The sequence below is a fragment of the Emericellopsis cladophorae genome, assembly GCF_022114955.1.
Source record: "Emericellopsis cladophorae strain MUM 19.33 chromosome Unknown NODE_31_length_266811_cov_117_018179, whole genome shotgun sequence".
Classification (NCBI taxonomy): domain Eukaryota; kingdom Fungi; phylum Ascomycota; class Sordariomycetes; order Hypocreales; family Bionectriaceae; genus Emericellopsis; species Emericellopsis cladophorae.
Genome location: NW_026250956.1, coordinates 66,466 through 91,443, shown reverse-complemented (window position 1 = coordinate 91,443; position 24,978 = coordinate 66,466). Strand labels below are relative to the sequence as shown.

Sequence of the window (24,978 nt, the reverse complement as noted above, 5' to 3'; positions counted from 1 at the left end):
AGACGTCCTCCACGGCGCCTCCATCCAGATCTGGCTGGGCCTTGTGTGGATGAATCACTGATGAATACGCGCAGCAACAAAGGATCCCGACGAGCGGGGTGGCTGCCTCGAGCTGCCCGCCCAGCCTCCAGGCTCATGAATCAATCAATCACTGGGCCTGCCGAGGACGGAGGCTCAGGCGGCAAACAAAAGGACAGCGCAGTCTACTAATCAGCTAGCGCCGGGCATAACCTGCGTTCGAGCTTCTGGCCCCCTGGACAGACAGCGGAATGGCCCGCAGCCTGGACTGGACCGGCCTTTCCGTCGCTGTCGCGTGCTCTGGGGAGGATGAGGCTAGCGCCAAGACGTTTCGAGGTGCTTGACCTGCAGAGGGTCTGGGTCCCTGGGAGAGGGAATCAGTTGCTCTATTCGCACAGCACTGAACGGATGACCATGGTGTCGGCACTGTGCTATCAAAGGGCCATTCATGTTCTGTCCTTGCCCCGTGCGTTGTGTGTCCAGGGTAGCCAGAGGGGCTTGTTGACAAGCAGTTCTCGACTGGAGTCACGTCACGGTCAGTCACTGTGACTATCCCAGGCAGTCGATATCACCGCCTGCCATGCAGTCTCATGCAAGGCAAGGCAGGACTCACAAAGGTCCCAATCAACCCTTCGGGAATCAGGGATGGAATCAGATCAGCACGCTCGAGAGTTGAGTTGCGACTCTACCGTACTCACCCGACACAGTCACTGGCGCTGGTCAATGAAATCTAGCCGCCCACGGTCCATGGATATAGGCCTATGGATATGCGGATACAAAGGTACGCTCTCTTCACGGCCTCATGCGGCCCTCAGGCTTTATAACGCTTACAGGCTACTTCTTACTCAATAACGGCACCACTCCTAACAGGGTTGTGATCCAGCCAGACACACTATCGCCGCCGACTTTGTCGAGTAAGTACGTACCTCACCTGTACGCCTCAGTCTGTCATGTCATGATCATGTACGCTGCCCAGGCCTCTTGAGTGGGCCGTGGCACGCAATCTGTCACCCAAGTCTGTCTGTGCCAGAGTGGTGGCAGCATGAAAGCTCGCTCCTCATTCCCGTCCCCTACCCAAACATCGTCTCCAGCTCGCCCCGAGACACAAAGTGGCTGCCCCCTTCGCACCGGAACCCTCCCGCCTGTGGAATCCACTGATAGCCCACCGGACACACGCCGTGCGCGAACAGCTTCTCCTGCCACGCCCGCGTCCTCTGCCTCTCCTCCTCCGCTGCGACGAGCCTCCTCCGTATCCGATCCCGGGCCTCCTCCCCTCGTGCGTCGCGGGCCTCTTGCTGCAGACGCTGGTAGGCTTCTTCCTTGGCCACCGCGGCCTCGCGATCGCGTTGCAGCTGCGCCCACACGGCGTCGCTCACACCAGCGTCTCTGCGGGCGGCACCTGCTGGCGAGACCCCAGGACCCTCTTCCCGTTCAGCTTCGGTCTCCCCAGGCTGTTCACCGTCCTCTTGCGGCGCGACTGCCGCCTCGAGCGTCGTATTGGTCGCAGACACAGTCCTGGGCGCGTTGTTTCGTTCCTCCACGGGTTGCGGCATCGCCACCCTCCCAGCATCACCAACCTGGGGCACAGCCTGCCTCAACGACTCGACTCGGCTCTGCCGCTCATCCTGCATCGTCTGAAGCTCCTGCATGACCATGGCCTCCTCGAGAGCGAGATGGCGCATGTCCGTGCCCGCGGCAGACTGGATCACACGGTTAAAGATCTTTTCCGCCAGCGTCGTGACGTCTCGTGCGTTGGCCCAGCTACTCTGCTGCATCAGCGCTTCAAAATGCCTTGTCATCGAAGAGCACAACGCCTCGGACGAATGACACAGAACCTCCAGATCAAGGACCCACCCCTTCTTGGCCAGCAGCTTCTGCCGCTTCGTGAGAAGGACATGGAGAAGAGCACGGCACTCCGCAGGCCCCAAGTCCCGAAAGTCCACGACCTCGGGGAAGCGCGACGTCAGGCCCGGATTGACATCCATCAGCCGGTTCATCTCCCTCTCGTACCCGGCCAGGATCACAATCAGCTTCTTCTGGTACCGCGCCTTGGTCAGACAGTCCACCAGCTCGTCCAAGGCCTCACGGCCAAACGCCCCCTCCCCGAGACGGTACGCCTCGTCCACAAAAAGCACGCGGCCCAAGGCACGATCGAGCATCTGCTGCACCTTGGGCCCCGTCTGCCCGACATACTGGCCCACGAGATCGGTCACCGAACACTCCTCCACCTCGGCCGTTGCCAGGAACCCCATGTCGTAGAACACCTTGCCCATCTTCTTGGCCACCGTCGTCTTGCCCGTCCCCGGTGCGCCCCGGAAGAGAAAGGTAAAGGGGATGCTCTCCTTGGGATCGAGGCCCAGCGCCTTGACGGACTTGTACGTGGCCTGGTAGCCGACGAGGCGCGCCACGAGCGCGTCGTGTCCGACGGTGCCCTCAAACAACTTTTGAATGTTCGTGTCGGCACTCTGGGCCCTGTCAAAGTGCTCGTCAAAGTCAGACGCCTCGAGCAGGTCGTTCGCCTTGTGGGACTTGTCTTGGCTCCTTCGCGCTTGCCACCGATGCTTGGCCGCGTCCAGGATGATGTCAATCTCGCCCGCGTTGCCAAAGTTGGGTCGGTTGCGCGCCCGCCCCAGCAGGTCCATGGCCACGTCGCGCGCCTGGCCTGTCGCGCGGAAGCCCTGCTGTTCGATCTTGCTGTCCAGGATCTGGCTGAGCTCCGCGTCGGAAAAGTCGTCAAACACAAACGCCGTGGCCAGCGGGAATCGTCGACTCAGACCCGGGTTGACGTTCTGGAACATGCTCTCCATCTGGTCCTTGTACCCAAGAAGAAGCACGCATCGATCGTCTCCGGGCACACTCTGCACTTCAGCGACAATGGTGTCGATGACGGACGTCTTGTAAGGATCCCTGGAGCCGCCGCCGCCGCCTTGTCCCGACCCGTCGTGGAGGCCATATGCCTCGTCAATCACCAACACCTTGCCCAGTGCCGCAGCCAGGATGCCCTTGGTCTGCTGCTCAGACTGGCCCAGCGCACCCCCGATGAAGTCAGCCGGCGTTCGGACCACAACCTCGCCCTTGGACAGCAGACCGAGGGTCGCCAATATCTCCCCGTAGAGCTTGGCCACCGTCGTCTTGCCCGTCCCTGGATTGCCGAGGAACACCTTGTTCAGCGAGTACGCCACGCGAGGCTTCTCGGCCAGTTCCCGTTTGTAGTTCTCCCGGATGCTGTCCATCAGTGACTGGACCGATCGCTTCACAGACGGGAGCCCCCACAGGTCCTGTAGTTTCTTCCACGCCGTGCACTCGGAGAGGATGTCGTCGGGGGCAGGACCGATGAGGTCTTGCTTGGTCAGCAAGAAGTCATCAGGTTGCTTGCCCTGACTTCTTTCTCTTCGCAGGCGGTTCACCTGCCTCTTGTAGATGATGTTGATGGTGTTTTCGACGGCACGCGCGTTCCCAAAGCCCTCCTTGTCTCGACCGTAGCCAACACGCCGAGCCACGATGCGGCAGTACAAGCCCTGGTGTCCCTCTTCGCATGCCATCTTGCCATTGAATCGCTTGTGGATGCCCCGGTTGAAGATTTGGAGAAGCTCGTCGTCCGTGTAGTCGGCGAAGCGCATCTCGATCGGGAAACGACTCGGGATGCCCGGGTTGTGCGAGAAGAACCCTTCCATGGGGCGTGCGTAGCCCGCCAGGACAAAGACGAGCTTGCCGCGGTGGTTTTCCACCTCGGCCAGCAAAAAGTCGAGCACACTCGCGCCGCCCGGGTTGTTGCCCGAGCTCAGCTGGTAGGCTTCGTCGATGAACACCACGCCGCCGCCCTCCTCGAGCATGCTGTCAATCATCTTGCGGCAGCCGGCCACCCCTTTATTCGCGAGCGAGGCACCGGTTGTTTCTTCAAAGGCAGCGCCCGGGATGGCGCCGATGCTGCTGAGGAAGTCGGCATAAACACGTGCGACGGTCGTCTTGCCTGGCCCCAAGTTAGTCCATGATCAAACGCTTTTTCGTAGATACGTACCTGTCCCTGGGTTACCCAGTAGCGAGCAGCTGAGGCGCTCGGAGCTGAGGGACACACCTTGCCGCAAAGCTGTGTCCACCTTTGTCTTGATACTGATGAATTCCTTCTTCACCTCTTCCAAGCCGATCAGGCTCATCAGCGTGTCCAGCGCCGCGCTCTGTGCCCCCTCGATCGATTTCATGCGCTCCCACTCGCCATTGGCCGTCTCTGCATCCCACGAGGCCCTGTTCTCCGAGGGTGGCTGAGCTGAACCTCCTGTGTCGGACCCCGAGCCAGGGGCCGCTTGCTGCTGCTGCTGCTGCTGCTGCTGCTGCTCCTTTTGCGCCCGCAACCTTTCCTGAGTCTTCTGCAAGGCCGCGAGGTCCTTCTTCCGCTGAGCAATGGCAATCTTCTGCTCGTCCTCCTCGGTGGCGTACTTGATCGCACGTCGCTGATGGTCCAACTCATCCTCAATCTCCTTCAGCTCCTTCAGATACGCCTCCTGCTTCTTGAGGCGCTCCGACTCGAGCGCGATATCTCTCTGTATCCGTCGCTCCGTCTCTGCGTCTTCCTCCGCACATTGCCTACAGCCGTCGCTCTGCCTCCGACAAGGCGTCTTGGTCTCGTGCCCTCGGTCGCAGGTCTTGCGCACCAGCTGGTTGCACTGTACTTCCGCGTGGTTGGACACACGATGGCAGCGAGATCGGCACTTGTGGACCCGACACGAGAGCAATGCGTCGCTGGTAAGTAACCGTGGTTAGCCTCTCGTAATACACGGATTCTTGAAGGTTTACTCACCAGACTTCCGTACAGCCACCATCGGGGCACATTGTCGTGAAATCAGCAGGACTCTGCACCAGCGCCTTGCGGTCCGGGTGTCTGTCGCACTGGACCGGCAGACCATCGTACAGACAGCCCCGCGTCTTGAGCATATCAAAAAAGGGCTCCCAGACAGCCTTCCCTCGCTTGCTTTCCTTGAACGTGCCCATGTTGCCAAACATGATCATGCCGTGGCGCGCGCGGGTGATCAGGACGTTGAGGCGCTCGGGGGCCGACAGGAACCCAATATCCCCGCGACTGTTGCTTCGCGTCAAGGACGTAATCACAATGTCGCTTTCCTCTCCTTGGTAGTTATCTATCGTCGATATTCGAATCGGCTTCTTGTCCGCCTTCACCTCGGCGTGCGTCAAGAGCCCAGCGCGGAGCAGCTCAAACCTGTCCAGCTCGCTCATCTGCGGGTCATGCTTGTTTTTACGGAGAACATCCATCAGCGCCCGCAGTTGCCCGAGATAGGGCGTCAGAATCACAATCTGCTCCGAGCTGTAGCCCTGCTGACCCATGTACTTGCAGCATCGCATGACCATCTCCGCCTCGAACGCGTTGCTCTTGCTCCCCTTGGCGCCCGCGTCTGCCCGGTCCGAAACGCGCTCCTCGGCACTCTCGGGCTTGTCGTGGCTCGCAAAGATGACGCGGTTGCATAGGCCCCGTGGAGGCTCCCGGTCGTGCGTCTTGGGCGCGTCCAGCAGCTCGGGGTACGTCAGCTGGCGCGCATACACGGACAGGTCGGGGGCCATGCGGTGTTGTTTGCGGAGTACAGTATGGGGCATGCCGAGGAGGATCAGTCTCTCAAAGAGCGAGCGGTTGAGGTCAAACCCATTGTTCCCCTCTACCGAGAGGCTGTAGTTGTTCACCTTGGGGCGCAGTTGCTTGTGGTCGCCGATGAGGATCAGCTGGCGGACGCTGGGTGTCATGGCTGTCAGGATGTGGCTTTCCAGGATCTCACCGGCCTCTTCTGCGATGATTATGTCGGGCTTGAACGCCTGCACTAGATTGCTGTACTTTGAGGCGCCCGTGGTCGTGAGGGCCATGACACGCATGTCCTGGACTGTCCGCACGTCGCCCTCTCGAAAGCAGGTCTCAATCTTGTCCACCTTGGAGTCTAGCATGTCGACGCGATGCGCGAGACTCTCCGCCGTTTCCGTGAGCATGGCACGGACCCACCGATCTCTATGCTCTCGACGGGTGGCCTTGGGTAGGTCCCAGATATGCGGCCAGGATTGTACGGCGTCCTTGAACACACCTGCGCCTTTGCCACTTATCCAGCGGCCATAGAGGTAGTCAGGGCCGATCTTTTTGCCCTTCTTGCCAACCTTCTTCCACTCGTCATGGCACATTGGCGTCCGCAGCGCGTCGTAGAATTCGCTGTCCTCGGTCGCGAACTCCAGGTACCCAGAGAGCTCAATCCATCCACAGGATATGCCCATATATCTCTGGAACAACACCTCAATATCTATTGCGAAATCACCAGCGTCGATTTTGAGGCTGTTGACTTTGGCCCAAGCATTTTGGTTCAGCTTCGTTCTGGCGCCCATGTTGGAGAGAAGCAGGGGCAAAGTCCGCTCAGTGCACTTCCTCCGGGAACCCAGTCGAACAATTTGCTTTTCGGGAATCCCAGCGTCCAGAAGGTCCTCCGTGTACTGGTTGAGCGCGTGGTTGGTGTAACTGAGCACGAGGATGCGCTGCTCGGACAAGCCATGTAGCAGTCGAGCAATCTCCGCCCCGATGAATGACTTTCCCGTACCAGGAGGCCCCTGAATCAGGGCGACAGCCTGCGACAAGCCGTTCAGGATGGAGTTCAGTTGAGCTTGGTCGACTTCTATCTTGTCGGCAGCTTTCTTGCGGGGCCAACTAACGACCTGATCATCAGCTATCCTCTCCGCCATTTCCCGCATCTGAGTTACTCTGCGCTCTAGGTCGTCCGAGACTGGGGTGACATGGGATATACTCGCAGGGTCGTCAAAGAGGTGCTGTCGCAGAGGTATCTCAGAGATCTGCTGCAGTCGATCGAGCACCGGCTCGTACGCGAATACGGGAGTGTCCACCAGCACAAAGGTGATATTGGACGACAACCCCAGCGCTGGCTGCAGCGATACGAGAGCTGTCTTGAGGGCGTGGCTGTCTGTGAATCGTAGGACTATCACGGGCGGACTCTGCGCCAGCATGTCTACATTGCGATGGACAAAGGCAAAGGCCAGGATCTCGCCGTTGTGGCAGAGGGCACCGAACGACTGGTCCTTGAGGAATGCGTGCTCTTCGGTTAGGAACTTTTTCCGTTCGTCCTTTGACTTTTTCATGAGAGACTCGAGGCCGCTGGAGCACTCGACAGCAAGGGAGCACTTGTGGAAACGTGCTGCACCAGTGTCTGTCGCGTGTATTCCGTGGGCTACCAGGCCACCGAGTACCAAGCTTCGGCGACGGCTACCATTCGACTTCTTGACGGACTGCAAGTCCTGGCGAAGTTCCGCGAGCATGTCCTCGCGTAGCAGGCGGAACTGATTGTCCAGGTGGACGTGGGCCCGACTGGCCGTGTCGGCCTGCTGGACCTCGTCTGCCGTCAAGTAATAGGGAGAAGAGTGCGAAAGCAGCTCGTCGCGCGTGGGGTAGATGCGAACCTTGCGGAAATCGGCATGATCATTGTCGTGGCGCCCTCCTGGACCGTCCATCTGCGCGTGGTTGCTCGTCTGCGGCTGGCCCCGAAGATCGAGGGCATGCTTGATGCGGTAGCCTAGCTGACGCAACGAGGGATCCTCCGAGTCTTTGACCTGTGGGCTGTCCGCGATGAGGCGCAGATCGGAGTCAATGTCTTCTTCTGTCGTTGTCGGGCTGGCCACGAGTTCGCACGCCAGCCAGACGAAACCATGGAGTTGCTCGGTGCCCAGCTCGGCAGCTTTGAAATGGTCGCAGAGGATCTTCCACAGGGTGATCGGGTTGACGATCACCTCGAGAACTGTACGCAGAATTTCGCCATTGGCTAGGGTCTTGAGTTTGGGTGCGGACAGGTATCGTAAGAAGGGCAACGTCTTGGCAGAGAGAAAGGGGAGGGACATGTCGGCGCGTACGGCGAGACGCACAGCCGCGAGGCCAGAGCTGCTCCCGACGACTCGCTCCACGCATGAATCTGGTGCATTCTGGTCCATCATCGCCTCCAGGAACAAGCCGGCGTCGCGAGAATTGGCGATCGACCGGTTGCCAGAAAGAGAATCGCGCAAGAACTGCTGCAGGCGCAACGAGCGCTGAGAGGTGATGGCTTCATGTTTCATGGTCAGTGCTCAGGCGTCAGGTCTCAGACAGCTCATGAGATGGAGTTTTTCTAATGGAAGAAAGTCTCCCTCTCCACCTGACGAGATGATCAAGGAAGATAAAGGCGGACAGGCTAACTCGACATTGCGTATTGCACTCCACCGGGCTTGGTTCACATGGTGTTGGGCAGACAGACACTGCGTCCGACCAACGGTCTGGAAGACGATGGTGCTTCTGGTGAATCGACTTGATGTGGTAGGTCGGGCGTATGCAGTTTGACCCTGTTTCGTTGGCGCAAATGTGCAGAAAGGCGCAGCCAGGCTGTGAGGCGCTGATGTGCGTGTATGCGGGAGGCCGGTCGCCTCATTCACTTGCCAGAGCAAAGTGAAGGTGTCGGATTCCCGTCGCTACGTTATAACCAGGGCCAAAGTATCAACAGCATCTCCTCACCAGTCTTTTACCTTGCTTTTCACCATTAGCCCCCCTTCTGAAAAAGCTCAAGTCGGCCTCCCTCATCTGCACCCGCCTGAGCACCCCAACAGCTCAGCACCTGACACCGGACACAATGACGAGATGGAACAATCGAGGACGAGGTGCTTATAGAGGTAACTCCTCGCGACAGTGGCGTGCAAGCGCTCCTCTGCCCACGCCAGAGCTCCCTGTCGGAAAGTGTCTAGCATCCTTGGGCGTGGCAGAAATCGACAAGCTTGTTCAGAGTCAGCAAGTCAAAGAAACGAAGATTGAGGATGTGCGCTACGTCGCTTCCTACAACTGGCTCGACAGGGGATCTGAAGCCAACATTGTCGTTCCTGGTCTGTACTGCAAGAAGGGTGTCGTCCAGGACCGTTGCTAACACTGCCAAGGTCAGCCACCTCGCTGGACGCCCTCGCGACATGATGCAAAACTCGAAAGAGACTCTGGTCAGTACTATCGCGACAAGAATGCGGCGAGGTTTCCGAAACATCCTTTTGCTCCCGCCATCGCGGCCTGTCTAGCGGCAGCCTCCTCGCCCCCTGTGCTGGCCAATATCAACCTCGTCGGGTGCGGAAGCACGCTGGGCAACCTCCTTCGCTTTGTACGAGGGGAAGACAGAAAGTGCAGGATGCTTGTGCAGAAGGTGGGCCATACCGTCTTTCTGGTCCGTCGAGAGAATTCGCCGACGGAGCTCATTCCCGATGTGCGCGGTCATGGACACACCTTTCCCGAGGCCTTTACTACGTGGGATCCGGAGGTGAAGGGCTCTGCCTCGCACCAGCGCATGATCACGTACAACTTTGGTGGTCTCAAGCTTCTCGTCCGCTACGAAGCGGATGGGTATCTGGACACAAAGGACAAGAGTGTCGCTTCCGTCAAGAGGCCAAGCTGCGGTCAAGAAGGGCCTTCTTTGCCAGATACAGGCATCCCGTCGACAGCAGTCGATGCCCTCACAGCAGCCCTGTCGAGGGGCGGATCGCTCTCCTCCTCGCATGTTCCCATCGTTGGGACAGAGATTCATGTCCAACGGGCCGGTCGAGCCCCAGACCAGTCCCAAATCTTTGACATCAAGACCCGGGGCTCACACAGGCGCGACGATGACCATGTGGGCGCTGAACTGCCACGGCTTTGGATCTCCCAGATTCCCAAATTTGTCCTGGCCTTCCACAACTATGGTATCTTCCGCGTGGCAGACGTCAGCGTTCACGACGTCCGCGACAGAGTGCAAGCGTGGGAGTCGGAGAATCAGACAGCGCTCGGCAGACTGGCGGCAGTGCTGCACTACATTATTGACGCATGCACGACGCAAAAGCTGGGAGCTGGGAAGCTGGAGGTCCTTATCGATGGGGAGGGAACGCTCAAGGTCTGCGAGCAGCGGGAGGGCGTCGGGGATGTGCTGCCCGTGGATCTGAGACACAGGTGGGAATCTGTTGGTGCTGAGTCGCCTGAAAGCGCCACTGGCAAGCTTGCAGATCGTAGCTTGGTTCCGCGTCTGTTGCTGGCCTCGGATGGGGAGGATGACTACACTCACTGTTCAGAGCGCTGCGGGTATTGTGGAGGCTGCTCATGATCTGTGTGCCAGGACATGGACTCTAGGGACAAGGACTGTTTGTTCCATCCAATTTCCATACGAATATCGTCATGTTCTGAGACATTCGGGCTACCCTATTGATACGTGACTGTGGACGCTATCGACAGTGCGATCCACTTGCTTTCCCAATCAATGACTTAGGCTTTATCATCTCCTATCCGCGACTATTCATCAAGAGCTAATCTTCAGCAGATCAACGGCACCCTTGACATCAAATAACAGGCCACTCCTAATCAGAGGGCTGAGGTACGTAGGTTTAGTCTAATGACGTGGCGCCAGCCCCAACTTGTTCCGCGTGCCGTGGACCGCTCGACCGTCGCTATGCTGTCAGCTCCAGCTGTCAGGTAAGGTTCTCGAATCTCACTCTAGGCACTGATACAATAGCTAAGCTTTGTACCGCGGGTTCCCTTAAAATCACGCTATCCGCATTCTTTTTTGACAGTTTCTTGCGTCACGGGACTGCCGTCCGCCACTTACTCGTGCCGCGTGGTCGAGGCTCCAGGAGTCCGGTCGCCCGTCCTTCAGATTCCCGCTAGCCTGGCAAGAGTTCGATGCAGAGGATATGGCATTTCTCTGGGATCGTGGCCCGCCATGATGTGTTTCCGATTCTCATACGACTTTCTCTCGTGGCTTGACTCGCCATGCGCTATATCACCAGCCATGGCCCATGATACGTGCCCCCGCAAGGCCACATGTCCATCATCCGTGTCTGCCCTGATGCACAATGGGGTTCATCGACCTGAGCCTCACGATACGGGCGGATTACCCAGGAGCTGTTCCTCCGCCACCGGGCGTGACACCTGATCTTACGGATCGACTCACTACTGGCAAGACAGTACATATATGCTTCCTGGCCGTGTGCACCGGGTTGATGGCCATCTTCTTTGCAGCACGAGCATGGGTCCGGTTGCGAGTGGTGAGGCACATTCTCTTTGAGGACGTAATGTGTCTCGCGGCCTGGTTGTCCACCATGGTCTTTGTTACTTCGAGCTCGATGGGTGTGTGCTTTGCTTCCTTCCCTCTGTGTCCGAGTGGGCCCCAGCTGAAACGCAGACACAGCAATCAAGGCGGGCGCGGGCCGTCATGCGTGGAATCTCACCGTGGAACAGTACCAAGAGGTCCTCCAATGGTTCTACGCCAACACCGTCATCTACTTGCCGACCGCCTACTTTACCAAGGTCACACTCCTTCTCCTCACGGCGCGCGCGTACGCTATCGAGCGATTTGTAGCCCGCGTCATCTTTACCTTCATCTGGGGCTTGCTCATCGCCTTCATCCCTCTGCAGGTCCTGAAGATCTTCATTTGTAATCCAATTGAGTCTTTTTGGCGCCAAGATGTCGAGGGCACATGTCTGGCACAGCGAAGGATCTTTGTGGCCGACGCGGCGCTGGCCGTCGTCTCTGATGTGATGATCCTAGTGGTCCCCATTGTCGTGACCATGAAGCTACGCATGAGCGTGGCCAAGAAGATCAAGATCATGGGGCTCCTCGGGGCCGGCGGCGTGGCGATAGCCGTGACCATCTGGCGCCTGGTCAAGATCGTCGAGTCGCAGTACTCGAACAACACGACAGTCAGCTGGAGGCTTCTCAATATCCTGACGTAAGTTGAACCCCCCTGCCTGCCATTGGCTTGCTGTTAGTCTCTAACAGAAAAGAATCCTCGAGCTGAGCATCGGTCTGATGTGCTCCTGCCTACCGTCCGTCAACATTCTCTGGGAGCGGGCTCGATGTTCTGCGATGGTTGGGGCCGTGTCGTACACGCAGCGTCGAACACGGAAAAAGATGCATGGTTTCACAACCATGGCCAAGCGGCGTGCAAAGAAGAAGGCCATGGTTGCTCCCTGGCTGACCGCCACACCACCGCAGGGGCAGGTGTCGACGACGTCGGACTTTGAACGGGAGCTGGCCCTCTTCTGGGGCCACGACCCAAACTCCACGGAATCGCTCGAGGACTTGTATGCGACGCAGCGCGCCACCTCGCTGGACGGGCGGAGGGAAGGCTGGCTGGACAACGACACACTGCCAGTACCAGCGACGGCGATGACGGGTGCGTCGAGTTGGACTCATCAACGTAGTGCGATTGACAGCGCGCTCATGACCGTGTCGGGCAACATGGCCTGGGAGAGCATATGGGACGGCCAACCGAACAGGAGAAGCAATGAGTGAGGAGTCCTGGTCATGATGACCGAGAGACCAGGATGAATTAACGTCACTGGGGAAAGGAAAAAAAAGACGCAATATTCCCTGCCACAACGACATTGTTGCTCACCTCTTCTTCAGCTGGTTGGTAGATGAAGCCAAACATTGCGGTCACCCCGTCCGTGTCCCTTGATGGACACCCAGATGCATGCCGAATGTGGAGAGGCGCGAGAACCCGGATGACCAACTCTATCGTCCATTAAGTTGGCCCATCTCCATCGTAAAACCCAATTCAACCACTGAGAAAGTATTTGACCTTATAACCTTACATAGTAGGCCCGAGCTAAGTACTCCGCACATGGCGCGGGCAGGGTTCTGGACTGGGACCACGGTGAAGCGACCCCATCGTCAGCGGGCTGCCAAGCGTGGGATGACCATCATGAGAGGAGAAGAAGACGGAGATGGACAGTCGGAAAATTCTTCAGGTGACGAAGAAGAGGGGAATCGAACAAGACTGGAGCCATCAAGTGGCGAGGCAAGGCTGCGATCAAGCTCAACGGCATGCATAAAAGGCTGACCATGGCCGGCCGGCCCAAGGCAGTATCAGCCAGCCTCTCACCTCTCACCGGCTTGCCTGCACCTCCCTTGGACTCCCTTCAGCCTATTTATCCAACCCTTCTCACCCAATCATCAACATGATGTACCGAGTTGCCCTGCTCCTGGCTGCTGCCACGGCCTCAGCCTCGCCTCTGGTCCCCCGCGAGGCGCCCACCACCGTCCTCCCCACCGGTCCTGAGGCCACCAGCGAGTCCAAGAGCGTCTACAACTGGGCCGAGGGCTGGGAGACAAAGTACCCCATCCACGAGTCCTGCAACGCCACCAAGCATGCCGCTCTCGAGTTTGCCCTCGACGAGACTGTGCAGCTGGCCCAGCATGCCCGCGAGCACCTGCTCCGCTTCGGCGACAAGAGCGACCTCGTCAAGAAGTACTTTGGCAACTCGTCGACCGCTATCCCCATTGGCTGGTTCGATCGTGTCGTGGCCGCTGACAAGTCCGCCATGACCTTCCGCTGCGACGACCCTGATGAGAACTGCGCCACCCAGGATGGTAAGTCCATTTCCAATGGAAAGGCTTCGGCCGCGATATGACTTGAAGACTCGACACTAACACATACCAGGATGGGCAGGTCACTGGCGCGGCGACAACGCCACACAGGAGACTGTCATCTGCGACCTCTCCTTCTCGGTTCGCAAGAACCTCTTTGACGTCTGCGCCCACGGCTTCACCGTCGCCAACTCGGCCCTCAACACCTACTGGGCCGTCGACCTGCTGCACCGTGTCCTGCACGTGCCCGCCATCTCCGAGGACCTGGTCCACCACTACGCCGAGGACTACAATGACGCCCTGCGCATGGCCAAGGAGGAGCCCGAGCTGACCGGCTACGACTCGGATATCTTGCAGATGTTTGCCATTGATGCCTGGGCCTACGACATTGCCGTCCCCGGCGTCGGCTGCACCGGCACCCAGGAGGAGACCGAGGAGGAGGAAGAGGAGACCAGCACCGCCACTACCACCAGTGCCTCGGCCACCGCGACCGCGGACGAGGCCGACGATGGTGACGCTGGTGGTGAGAACTGCCACACCCACGCCGACGGCACTCCTCACTGCACCTAAGCGAGGTACCTAGCCTCTAATGATGGCCCTGGGCGATGACGGGCAATGACTGATACTAGCATCGCTTGGAGCTGCTGCTGGGTTTGACTTGGTCATGAGATACCTGAAGATAATCATGGGATTGGATATAGACATAGATGATGCGTCCACTCGATACGCAGTAATGATAAATGTTAGTGCTACTAGTTGACGAGGAGTCTGTCGTTGCAATGGAGTCCAAACTGACGTAAAGATATTTTAAGTCAGGCCGCTCAGAGACAGTGACGTCAAGACTTTATTATGTTCGGAATGTAGTCCTCGGGCTTTTTGTGTTTGCTATTGTCTGTTTTCCACAAGCTAACCTTCCGAAAGAGATGCGACATCTTCGCCTCGCGCAACCTTTGCAGCGCGCTTCCCGAAGCATGACTGTGAACACCATCTCACCAACCTCCAGGGTAGCCGTCTCCCACAGCGCATCACCAGCGTCACACATCCAGGCGGCCTCATTTCACACCGACCATGCGCAACAAAAACACGAGCGTCGCGATGAGCATAAGCCCAATGTGCAAGCACAGGAGGGTGAAGATCACTACGTGTTGACGCTGTGGACGGACAAGACTCATCACCAGACCATGACGGCACTGCGAAGGCAGTGGTTCCCAGAGAAACTGCTCAAAGTCAACGCGCACATTACCTTATTCCACGCTCTGCCCGGCGCAAAACTACAACAAGTGAAAGATGACGTTGCTATCCTAGCAGGGCATGCTTCACCCTTTGACGTAGTCGCGTCAGGAATGGGGGCGTATCCCATGGGAAAAGGGGTGGGCGTCAACATCTCCAAGCCAGCGCAAGCCAAGGCGAACCACCTACGCGCGGAACTGAGGGAGAAATGGTCGCCTTTTCTGAGTGAGCAGGACAGACGAGAGAAGTGGAAGGGCCACTATACAATCCTGAATAAGGAGGACGACAAGGAGCGGGTGGGACGGTGTATGGATGAGGTGAGGCGTGACTTTGCGGAAAGTCGGGGCGTGGTCGAGGGGTTGATCCTGTGGAGATATGATCGTGGCTGGTGGCGGCAAGTCAAAAGCTTCCCGTTTCGGAATGGCCAGTCATAGAATGGTTGGATGGTGGTGAATATATATTAAGAGTGGATGATAATCCAGCGTGCTATGCTATGCTATGCTAGTGTGGTACGGTATGAGATGATCTAGTGTGATCTGGTATATGCTGAATCCAAACGCTCACAAACTCCAGCGCGCTATGCCGAGAAGAGTACATATGCATTACCCTACTCCTCATGCCTCTCGCAATCATTGCTGGTGCGTAGCCGGAGGCGCAGAAGGCCCCGGTTGCCCACTGGGAAAATGTTGCTCCTGCTCCTGCGGCTGCGGAACTGTCTGCGGCGCCGAAGCGTCCTGGCTCGGTGCCGTCGCTTGGGTGGGCGCGTACTGGGCTTGTTGCGTTGCGTCGGACACTACGCTCGGCGAGCTGGGTGACGCACCGGGAGCGGGAGCAGGCTGGGGCTGCATGTACGCCTGCTGGGGATACTGAGGATAATACATGACCATGCCTGGTGGAGGCTGCGGCATGCCATGGGGTGGCATGCCATGGGGCGGCATTCCCTTCGCATCGCCCTGAGAAGACATGGAGCCATCCGGCTGCGGGCCAGGGCCGTAGTAGATGTAGCCACCGGGCGGTGGGGGACCACCAGGGTAGGGCTGGCCCATGGGAGGCTGCTGTGGTTGCGCTGGGTTGTTGTACACTGGATTCACGCCGAGCAAATCGACTGGGTAGCGATGGCGGAAGCCGTGCTTGAACCACAGGCCCAGCGCCTTGCCGAAGCCGGTCTGCTTCCACTGGGCTTTGAGGGCCTTTTGCGTCTCTGAGTCACGGGCTGGGCATTGGCGCGTGAAGCACATGACCGGCAGGAGGAGGAAAATCCAGCAGCAGGTACCAAAGCGGAGGGAGAATCTAGGGAGGGTTAGCTGGAGTACTAGAGGAGCTAGACACTGTTACGTACTTGCCGGTCATCATCCTCCGGAACCAAAAGTAGTTCTCGAAGAAGCCGAGGAGGAAGATACTAGGGATGACCGAGGCGACGACGATCACGTAGGTCCGCAGGGGCTGGTATCCCCAGATGGAGTCGTAGTCATCACTGCTTCCGCTGGTGAAAGAAGAAGAGTCGTCGTCGTCGTCGTCGCTGCCCCAGTAGGAAGGGCCGTAGAACGCATCACCCGTGGCGGTAGGGTTGCGACAGTCGGCGATATAGTACGAGTAGACGTAGTCGTCGGCCAAGTCGCTGGACGACGTGGGGATTAGACTGTCAGGCACGACAGCGTCAACGTACGTGTACCTATCTCCATAGTAGTCTGTGGAGTAGGATGTGGACAGGGACTCGAAGCTGACGCCGTCGAGCACCTCGGTGGGAATAGCCAAGGTGGACCGCGTGGTGACAGTGAAAGCAGTGGGACACGACGTCGGAGCCGTGTAGACAATGTTCTGGACGTAATAGGTCTCTGGGGCGTCGTAGGAGTACTCGTACGAGGTCGAGGTCACAATCTGGTCCTCCTCGATCTTGGCAGGGTCGACGTAGATCTCGACAACCTTGAGATCATCATACGTGTAGATGTAGCTCGACGTCGACGTTGCAGCATCCTCGTCAGGCGTGTACGTCTTTTGGAGACCAAAGGTCATCAGGTCCGTGTACGTCTCATCATACATGGTCCAGACAGACGTCGTCTCGGTGGCGACATAGTACGACGTGACAGTCCATTGCGTCGCAGCGGCTGGCAGCACAAAGGCAGCCACAGCCGCGAGTTGATGAGTGAGCCTCATCTTGAATCGCGATGCTGTCTGGCGGTGATGCTGCGCGGGGCGATGTGATCAGCGTGGAGAGAGGCAGGTGGGCGAGCCGCGCGGGAGCGCGCGCTCCGGGCCCTTATTAATATCGCGGGCATGGGCTCAGCTTCCAAGCGAGAGAAAACTCACGCAGAGATTGCTGCAGCAGGCCTGGACGGATCTCGTGAAATTGCGATCCCAGAATGCTCGGTTAGGGGTGGTTTCGGCCTTGGCATGGTCAGCGACGTTCAGCTGGGGTAGCAGACACATTAAAGCAGAGGTACTACGGCCTAGAGGAGGCAGAAGATGCAGGAGAAATATGTCAGGTCATCTCTGCCTGGCCAGTCGCGTAGCCGGGTGACTCACTAGCCCATAGCGTCACACGGGTCTAGACCCAGACTGGAAAGCTCCGTGCAGGGGGGTCGCGATCGAGCCTCCAAACGCGGTCCTTTGATGATCCGCTGGCGATGTGATTGGACTTAGGGCCCCGAGCCCCCTGTGCTGCCAAGGACGCTAAGCCGGACAAATGCATAAGGCTGAATGTTCACTATTTTTATCCATGAGCACAATTGCAGGCACCCAGACCTTGAGATTCGCGATTTGATTTTCGAACGCAAGCAGCATAAGATGATGATGATAAAAAGTACGCCTTGCCGCGCCGCTGGTGAGCAAACTCTCTTGCGAACTTCCAAAAAGCCCTTCGCTTGGTCTATTCCTTGCGTTGTGTGACGACTCTATGGATACAAGGACGGACCACATCAACTTGGACGAGATCATTCTCCTCTCCCATGAGGAAGACTGCCTCTTGGCACTGGCTCACAGGCAGATACGGTCGCGTGCATCTTCCGGTCTCCATCAAATCTTCTCGAATGCCCGAGTCACCGCCTCCTTCACCTTGTCAGCGATCCTCTCAACGTCCTTCCTCGTGCTTGTGTAAGCAGGGGCAAGCAGGACATGGTCCCCATTCACACCGTCCTTGGTGCCTGTGCCCGGATACAAGCTGATGGCTGTGTCGTTGAGCGCGGTCGTGTGAACCTTGCTCGCGATGCCGGCTGATGGCGGGAATGGCTCTTTCGACCCTTTATCCGCAACAAATTCAAGCTTCATATCCGTTAGCTTCGAAGTCATACTCGACCAGATCCAACAGCGTTAGCAGACTTACCGACCAGAAGAAGCCTCTGCCTCTGATGTTACCCACATACGGGTGGCCGTCTAGGTGTTCGTGCAGAAGCTGGCCGAGATACTTGCCGTTTTCGCGAACATTGTCCACCAGATTGTCTTCCTTGATGATCCGCTGGACCTCCAGTGCGGCGGCACATCCCACAGGGTGGCCTTGGTATGTGTGTCCGTCGGAGAACGTCCTGGTGCGGATGTCAGACTCGGAAAAAAGGAGTCGCAAGCCTTGACGACTTACCCGCTCCCATCTGTCAACGCATTTGCCACGCGGTGGTTGATGAGAACAGCTGCGACTGGTGCGAATCCTCCTCCCAGACCTTTGGCAATGGTCTCAATGTCTGGGACGACGTCCTCTTGCTCCCACGCGTGAAGCGATCCAACACGACCCATTCCAGACATGACCTCTGTTCATGATCAGTCATCACATAGCAATGCGGATTTTGAATGTACAAACCGTCCATAATGAGGAGTGCTCCGTATTTTTCACACACCTCTTTCATGGCTTTGAAATAGCCCGCAGGGGCAGGGACTGTGCCAAGGGTCTGGAGCACAACACAATCAGCAGAGAGCATGAGCGTGCAGAAGATCAATACTGACCGCCCCCACAACAGGCTCAGCAACGAATGCGCAAACCGTATCAGGCCCAACCTCCTGGAACTTGTGATCTAGCTCAGCTGCCAGTTGCTGCACGTACTGCTCCGTTGTTTGGTCGTCGGCCTTGCCCCGATACTCGTTGGCAGCTGATACACGGTGAATGTTCTTGAGCAACATGTCTTGGAAAAGCTTCCGTCTTCCGACGTGACCACTCAATGACAAGGAGCCCAGAGTTGAGCCGTGATAAGAACCTTCGCGCGCAATGAAGTTGATGCGCCTGTGCTGCTTGGGGCTGAGCTCCATGTAGTATTGTCTCGCCATTTTCATGGCGGACTCGACGGCTTCGGCGCCTGGCTGTGGTCAGACCTTATGGCTTATTTCAAACCGTAATGACTTACCAGAGCACATCATGTACACTTTGGACATCGCCCCTTTGGTCCCCTCCACGAGCTCCGCAGCTAGTTCTTCGCCTATCGGATGCCCAAAGAACATTGAATTGGAATAGGAGAATTTGTTAATCTGCTCGACCATGGCATTCTTCACTCTCTCATTGTGGTAGCCAATGCAAGCCACTCCTGCACCGCATGTAGTGTCCTCAATAGTCTGGCCATTCGAGAATCTCACGTGGGTGCCTTTGGCCGCCACCACTTGCAGAGGAGCTTTCTTCAGAGTTGGATGGAGAACGGCGCTGGAATCAGTGACATCTCCCAGCGCTGACTTCTTTAAGTCTAGGGTTGTGGAGGAAGTGCTGAGCCCGGCATACCTGGTGTTGCAGCAAGGTACGCCTCGAATTGTGTTAAAACGTGAAGATGAAGCAGCCTTTTTGTTCCGGGGATGACGCAGGAGCACCCGCAAGCGCCCTGATGAGCTTGAGGCCAACATTTGTGCGCTCGACTGTTGGAAATGGAAATGGGTTCGAGTTCTGATAATTCCGAGACGCAGGTGTCAAGTTGCTGATCGCGATGAGATGTGCTTGAAGGCGACAACGCGGAGAGACTGAAAGGTTGAATAATCGATTGCCATTCTACGTGAATCATCAAACAGCTGCTCAGGCCTTAAGACCGCATGCGGAGCTAATCCTTGTGGAACCGCAGGATCCAAAGGATCAAGTGGATTCCTTAGGTCTTGGTCTCACTGCATCTTCCCTGCGCTCTGATCCTCTTTGCGGAACTTGGCGGTGGAAACCCGATTTTGACAGGCTTGGGAGACAGCTTTGACCCACGTATATAAGAACTGATAGCTGGGCATGTAATCAAATATGGGACCGTAGGAGCCCGCCGGCAGTTCAGTGGCTGCGTTGCATAAGACTATTGGTTCTGAAAGCCGCCACCCCTGCTTTGATGATAGATCTCAGCGTTTATTCAGACGGCTATACCCCTCAAGGAATCGACATACACGTATAAGAGCGGAGTAGGTAGCTTGTATATAACAATCTCCCGCCCATCTTAGAACAGGATCGAACGATGTGTGGGCGGGGACGTCCTCGCTAAAGTCGAACAGAATCACAACTCAATTCAGTTCAATTATTCTCCCACGCATTGACCAGGCTTTTGATTTCCCAGCCACAATGCTGTCGCTTCAAAAATTTCCGCAAGCCCATCGATCATTGACTGCCATGGCGAAGGCTTTCAATGAGAAGAACGCGAGTAGGAACAGATATCATCGACACAACCGCTTTTACTCCACTGTCGCTGAGCGTATACATCGTGTGACGATGTTCAGAATGCCCAGGGCTGAGGACCAGCAGAGGTTCTTGAAGCAGTGCCGTAAGATGGCTGCTGATAACCAAAGGGTATGATGACGATCCAATACTGAACCCCTCAAATCCTGTCGCCCGTGTCTCACTTAAAGTGCCTCCCACTCCTGCTTGTTAGGTCCAATTTGAATGCTGACGGCCTCTCCAGAACGGCAAGCCTTACATCCTTAGCATGGCCGCCGGTCCTGCTGAAGAAGGTCCTCGCACACAAGGCTACACGTTTGTTTCCAAAACTGAGTTCGCCAGCATGGACGACATGAAATTCTATGAGAGTGAGTGTCCCGCTCACGGAGCCGTCAAGGGCCTCCTAGAGGAGTTGAAGGTGGACGGGATCATGACCGTCTTCTTCAAGCCGCAGGTGACCGGCGACGCGCAGTAATAGAAAGAGGCGCGGGGATATGAATTGCATATTTCTGGGCCGCGCAATTCAGGATTAAACAAGGAATACAAATGCTTTATTATGCCCATGTTCACTGTGAGTATTGTTTCAGCTGTTTATATCATCTCCTACGCCATTGCTCCTGCAATTCTCTTTGTGTACACCTTTTCTCCAAACATCTCAGCCCGAGTGAAGCACCTTTGTCGATTTTGCTCTCCGTGGTGTGACGAACATGCCTCTGTATACCTGCACGCTGTCCAAGCACAGGGTCGCAGCCGCTGTGAAACGATCAGCCTCCCAAGAAGAAAGGAATCTTGTGAGGATTTTCACCATTATACGTTTATTGAAGTTGTGTTTTCGGCGATACATAATTCCCAGGTTGTGATGGCTCGAATGGCCCACAAAGCTCATATGAATCGTCAGAGAATATCTGGGACATGATACCGCATCGATTCTTGCGATCGTATATTCCGAGGTAGGCCATCATGATTGCTTCGACAAATACGCATAGCCATCGAGAGAGGTCTTGAACCACGGGATCCCCTGATGCATGTAGATTGGTCCAGGTGGCGACCGCGCGAAAGTTGAGCACAACATCGAGTTGTGATGCGAAGGCGTAATGCAAACTCGGACTGCGGCCTTGTCCAGGATCCTTTCCACCTCTGTTGGTCACCGCTTCGTGTTGCTTTGTGCGCGCCCAGGCACCCTCGGCAGCGTTCGTGGATCCGACATAGACGCCGGCTTCCACCGTCCCGCTCGTAGCTTTATCGTCGACAGACTTTCTGATCTCTAAACCGGTCCAGGGAGATTCGCCGCGCACAATCTGTTCCATTTTCAGGCGAGTGGGAACATTGAGGTAAGCAGCCCGGTGAATGTATCTTTCAGGGAAGCTAGGCAAATAGAGGAGATCGGCAGGCGACAAGTCCGGCTTGGCCAATACCTTCTGTGTTCGTTGGGGCATATGCTTGAATACCTCATCTGTGAGGTCTTCAGGCGATATTGCAACCAAGATATTTCGGAAACCTCGCGTCATCGACCGTTCTTCTCGAGTTCTTTTCATCCAGTCAAATAGCTTCGTTCTTCTGATCGGCTGCTGGCTCACAGTGTTGTGTGTCAGGCCCAGTGACTCTCAGACCAGTCACTGTCCCGATTGGTCAGGCTGCACATTCGGCCCACAGCTGCCCTCAAAAGCAGCATCTTCACGTTATGGCGTTCTTCCTCTTTTCATAGCATCAGCATGTTCTTCAGCTAGAGAATTCATCATCTTCCTTCCCTTCTGATCTGTTGTTCATCATCATCTTCACACATAGCCTCTGAATCAGAGCGCCACATTTGCTCTGGAACCTCAATAAGTCCAAGTCGTTTTCAAGAACAACATTCCTATGCTGACGGTCAAACCCAGCAATCCATTCCTCAGCAGTTTCAGGAACGACTGGCCATTGTCGATCCCTTGTCGCTGGTTGAGTGATCCGATCTCGATGCTTGCGCTTGCGGGATGTTCGTGAAAGAAAATCAATTGCCTCTTGGTCGCTCTCTTCGCTTGTGATCTCTCCCATCGCATCGTGCGTTTCTGTGCTGAAGAATTCATCGTCTTCCACGTCTTTGAACGAATGGGGTAGCAGCTCGCGGATTTCATCGTCCACTTTGTCGTCCGTGAGGCTGACACAAACACTTTCTTCTTCGTCTTGCATCTCTTGCTCTTCGACAGAGAGAGTAAACTCGTCATCGTCGTTTTCGCCATCTCCATCACTATCTTGCTCGCTCTCAGCTGCTTCATCTTCTGGCGTTCTCTTCTCGTAGATTGTCGCGACAGGAGGCACGATTCGGCAATCTGTCTCAACTACCCCTGAAATATCATATATTAGCATTGGGTGGGTGATTTCGCAAAAACTGGGTAACTTACTCGTCAAAGTACTGTCTGTGATTGGGGATCGGGAATTTGTCACATCCCCCAAAGCCTTTGATGTGTTTCAAAGGCCATATCTTCTGGTAGACACTGGAATATCCTTCTTGGACAGAGGCTCCATGCTCACACAACCGTCCTCGTCAGACCTGTACTCATCACGGTCTAATCTCGAAGTTTTTTTTCGCGGGCTTCATTTCTCATTCGGAACTTTGATGTTTGCGTCTTGACGAATGCATGAGTTCGTGAGAATCTCGAAAGCAGCGTTGTGGTATTGAGGCGCTGTGTCTATCAAGAAACTATGGAGATGGGAGTACAATGAAGAGCGGAGGCCCCGGCAAGAAAAAGAATTTTGGTCTGGTTCCTTCCCACACTTGTGAGTTGGCGGAGGACTTGAGGCAGGAGTAGATCGAAGGGAAGGCAAGTCCTTGCGGCATGTACATCCCGAATCGACTGCATCACCGAATGTCAAAAGGATTCGCACATAAAAACGTCAAGAGTAAAAAGAAAAGCTTTTGATTGTACTAGTCGCTTTCGTGATATCGAAAGTACTCTATCGGGGTGCTGCAAGCCAGTTCGGATACGTTCGCCAGGGTCGCGTGTGCCTTCCTCACTTGCGCACTTCCATACGAGCGGCGTCCACTCATTGGCGTGCAACTGGCCCATGTGGTGAACGCAGACAGCGCCTAGAAGCGTCGTCCTGGAAATCAGATTTCGCCGGTCGTAACGTGCGTGAGATCACGTCGAACGAGTTTGACCTGACGATTGGTCGGATGCCTGCCATGGACTACTTTGGAGACCAGAGCTTCTACCTTCTCGACGCACCCGTTCATTGCCAAGGTCACACGTGTGCACTGGCGCGCGTGACGGGCGAGCCCGACTCCCTCATCCTGCTGGGCGCTGACTGCGTTCACCACCTGGGCCAGTTGCGTCCGAACAAGTGGACGCCCCTCGCGGACGACATATCCCCTAACCCTTTGCAAGACAGCGGTATGTGTCTGGCTGATGTTGTGAATGCGGTCTGCCTGGAAAAAGGACGTGACTCGCCATTCTTCGAACCAACGGCCTAGGGAAAGCACGCCGACGTCGCCATTACCAAGGAGACCATTGACAAGATACAAAAGCTCGATGCGCTCGACAACGTCTGGGTTACTAAAGCAAATGATCCGGCAATCCTGGAGGTGGCCGACTTGTGCCCTCGGAAAGCGAACGACTTTATGCAGCAAAGATGGAAGCAAAGGACACAATGGTCTTTCTTGAGCGACTTTGTGCCAGGAGTAGATGCTGCTAGAGGACAAAGCTTTCACAACAAGGCATAGGCGTGCTTTGCACGGGTATGCAATGGAACAGGGTATCATGAAGGTGCTATTCATGATCGCGAGAGTTGCCTTACTATTCAACAACGCTTGACACTCCTCGTCGGCCCTCCTCAGCTTCAATATACGCGAAATTCGCTAGGCTCGCGGTAGTCTAATTTCAAGAAACTTGCATCCAAAATGGCGTGCGCCTGCATAGTATATCTCTGCCACGATATTGTATGAGTTGCGGGTGAGGCTTTTGGCCGTACTGGCACAGACGTACCTCGTACTGTCCACCCTTGACAGCAGATGCCAATCTCGACTTGGACATTGGACATACTCATATAAGAACTGCCTGTCAACACGGTTCTTTACGTCCCATCCACACCGCCTCTGAAGCGGATAGTTTCTGATGCCAAAGTCGCGACGAAAGCATGCTTGCTGGGCGTCCAAGTCAGTACGCAAGTCACAATGGCCTAGAAAGCAACTTCAAAGACATACCCTGAAGGGCCACCCAAATGGCTTGTTCAGGGACATTGTGCACCCGTCTGACTTCCAGAGCAGCCATTTGGGGTCCTTTGCTGCGCGGCGCTTGAGAAGGTCTTTTAAGGACAGCTCGTAGAGCAATTCGTCTGTGATTGCCCTCATTTTGTCGTCCATCATGTTGGATGGACGTGAAGGAAGGCCGGCGGACGCGTAGTTGAGCTCGATTGTCCCGTCCCTTGGGGTGTGGCCTCCTTCAGCGCAGGAGCCGTCCCGTGCTCCTCGAACGCCACCATGGCCATTTCGAGAATGTCAGTGGTATCTCCAGCTCTCTCGCCAGATTCTTTCAGGTCCTCGACGTCAGCCATATGGAGAAGGTCAAGCTGCGAGGCGCGTGGCGCTCGAGTAGTGTCTGTAGGGCGTGCTCCCGAGGTTTGGTTTGAGGAGGCACCGGGGACAGATGAGGAAGCTACCATGAATCTCATGACCAGCGTGAGCGCAACGCTCCAGCGAGAGACAAGCATGATGGTGATGTGGTGGGGTTTGTCGCTGTGGGCGCAGTGGTTGATGACGATGGTGGATGCTCAATATCGGGGCAG

At 56.3% G+C, this 24,978-nt stretch overlaps 6 protein-coding genes across 6 annotated transcripts; 3 read left to right on the top strand and 3 right to left on the bottom strand.

The window, feature by feature from the left end:
* Window positions 1–464: 464 nt before the first annotated feature.
* On the bottom strand, window positions 465–8,115 carry J7T54_000142 (NFX1-type zinc finger-containing protein 1; the record flags this gene model as incomplete). The annotated part of the gene is made up of 4 exons (XM_051507398.1): window positions 465–537; window positions 1,093–3,988; window positions 4,037–4,755; window positions 4,814–8,115. The coding sequence occupies 4 exons, from the start codon at window positions 8,113–8,115 to the stop codon at window positions 465–467; spliced, it is 6,990 nt and encodes a 2,329-aa protein (XP_051361359.1).
* Window positions 8,116–8,660: 545 nt separating this feature from the next.
* On the top strand, window positions 8,661–12,326 carry J7T54_000141 (geranylgeranyl pyrophosphate synthetase; the record flags this gene model as incomplete). The annotated part of the gene is made up of 5 exons (XM_051507396.1): window positions 8,661–8,907; window positions 8,959–9,988; window positions 10,440–10,504; window positions 11,220–11,760; window positions 11,816–12,326. 5 exons carry the CDS (start codon window positions 8,661–8,663, stop codon window positions 12,324–12,326), a joined length of 2,394 nt encoding a protein of 797 aa, XP_051361358.1.
* Window positions 12,327–12,994: 668 nt separating this feature from the next.
* J7T54_000140 (metallopeptidase) lies at window positions 12,995–15,067 on the top strand (the record flags this gene model as incomplete). The annotated part of the gene is made up of 3 exons (XM_051507395.1): window positions 12,995–13,406; window positions 13,477–13,926; window positions 14,325–15,067. The coding sequence occupies 3 exons, from the start codon at window positions 12,995–12,997 to the stop codon at window positions 15,065–15,067; spliced, it is 1,605 nt and encodes a 534-aa protein (XP_051361357.1).
* A 195-nt stretch (window positions 15,068–15,262) lies between these two features.
* J7T54_000139 (uncharacterized protein) lies at window positions 15,263–19,052 on the bottom strand (the record flags this gene model as incomplete). Its single annotated transcript, XM_051507394.1, has 9 exons — window positions 15,263–15,923; window positions 15,973–16,817; window positions 16,941–17,018; window positions 17,685–17,891; window positions 17,953–18,151; window positions 18,205–18,370; window positions 18,421–18,508; window positions 18,600–18,910; window positions 18,959–19,052. The coding sequence occupies 9 exons, from the start codon at window positions 19,050–19,052 to the stop codon at window positions 15,263–15,265; spliced, it is 2,649 nt and encodes an 882-aa protein (XP_051361356.1).
* Window positions 19,053–20,283: 1,231 nt separating this feature from the next.
* Window positions 20,284–20,695, top strand: J7T54_000138 (uncharacterized protein; the record flags this gene model as incomplete). The annotated part of the gene is made up of 2 exons (XM_051507393.1): window positions 20,284–20,352; window positions 20,465–20,695. 2 exons carry the CDS (start codon window positions 20,284–20,286, stop codon window positions 20,693–20,695), a joined length of 300 nt encoding a protein of 99 aa, XP_051361355.1.
* Window positions 20,696–24,267: 3,572 nt separating this feature from the next.
* On the bottom strand, window positions 24,268–24,903 carry J7T54_000137 (uncharacterized protein; the record flags this gene model as incomplete). The annotated part of the gene is made up of 3 exons (XM_051507392.1): window positions 24,268–24,337; window positions 24,450–24,528; window positions 24,591–24,903. 3 exons carry the CDS (start codon window positions 24,901–24,903, stop codon window positions 24,268–24,270), a joined length of 462 nt encoding a protein of 153 aa, XP_051361354.1.
* Window positions 24,904–24,978: the final 75 nt, after the last annotated feature.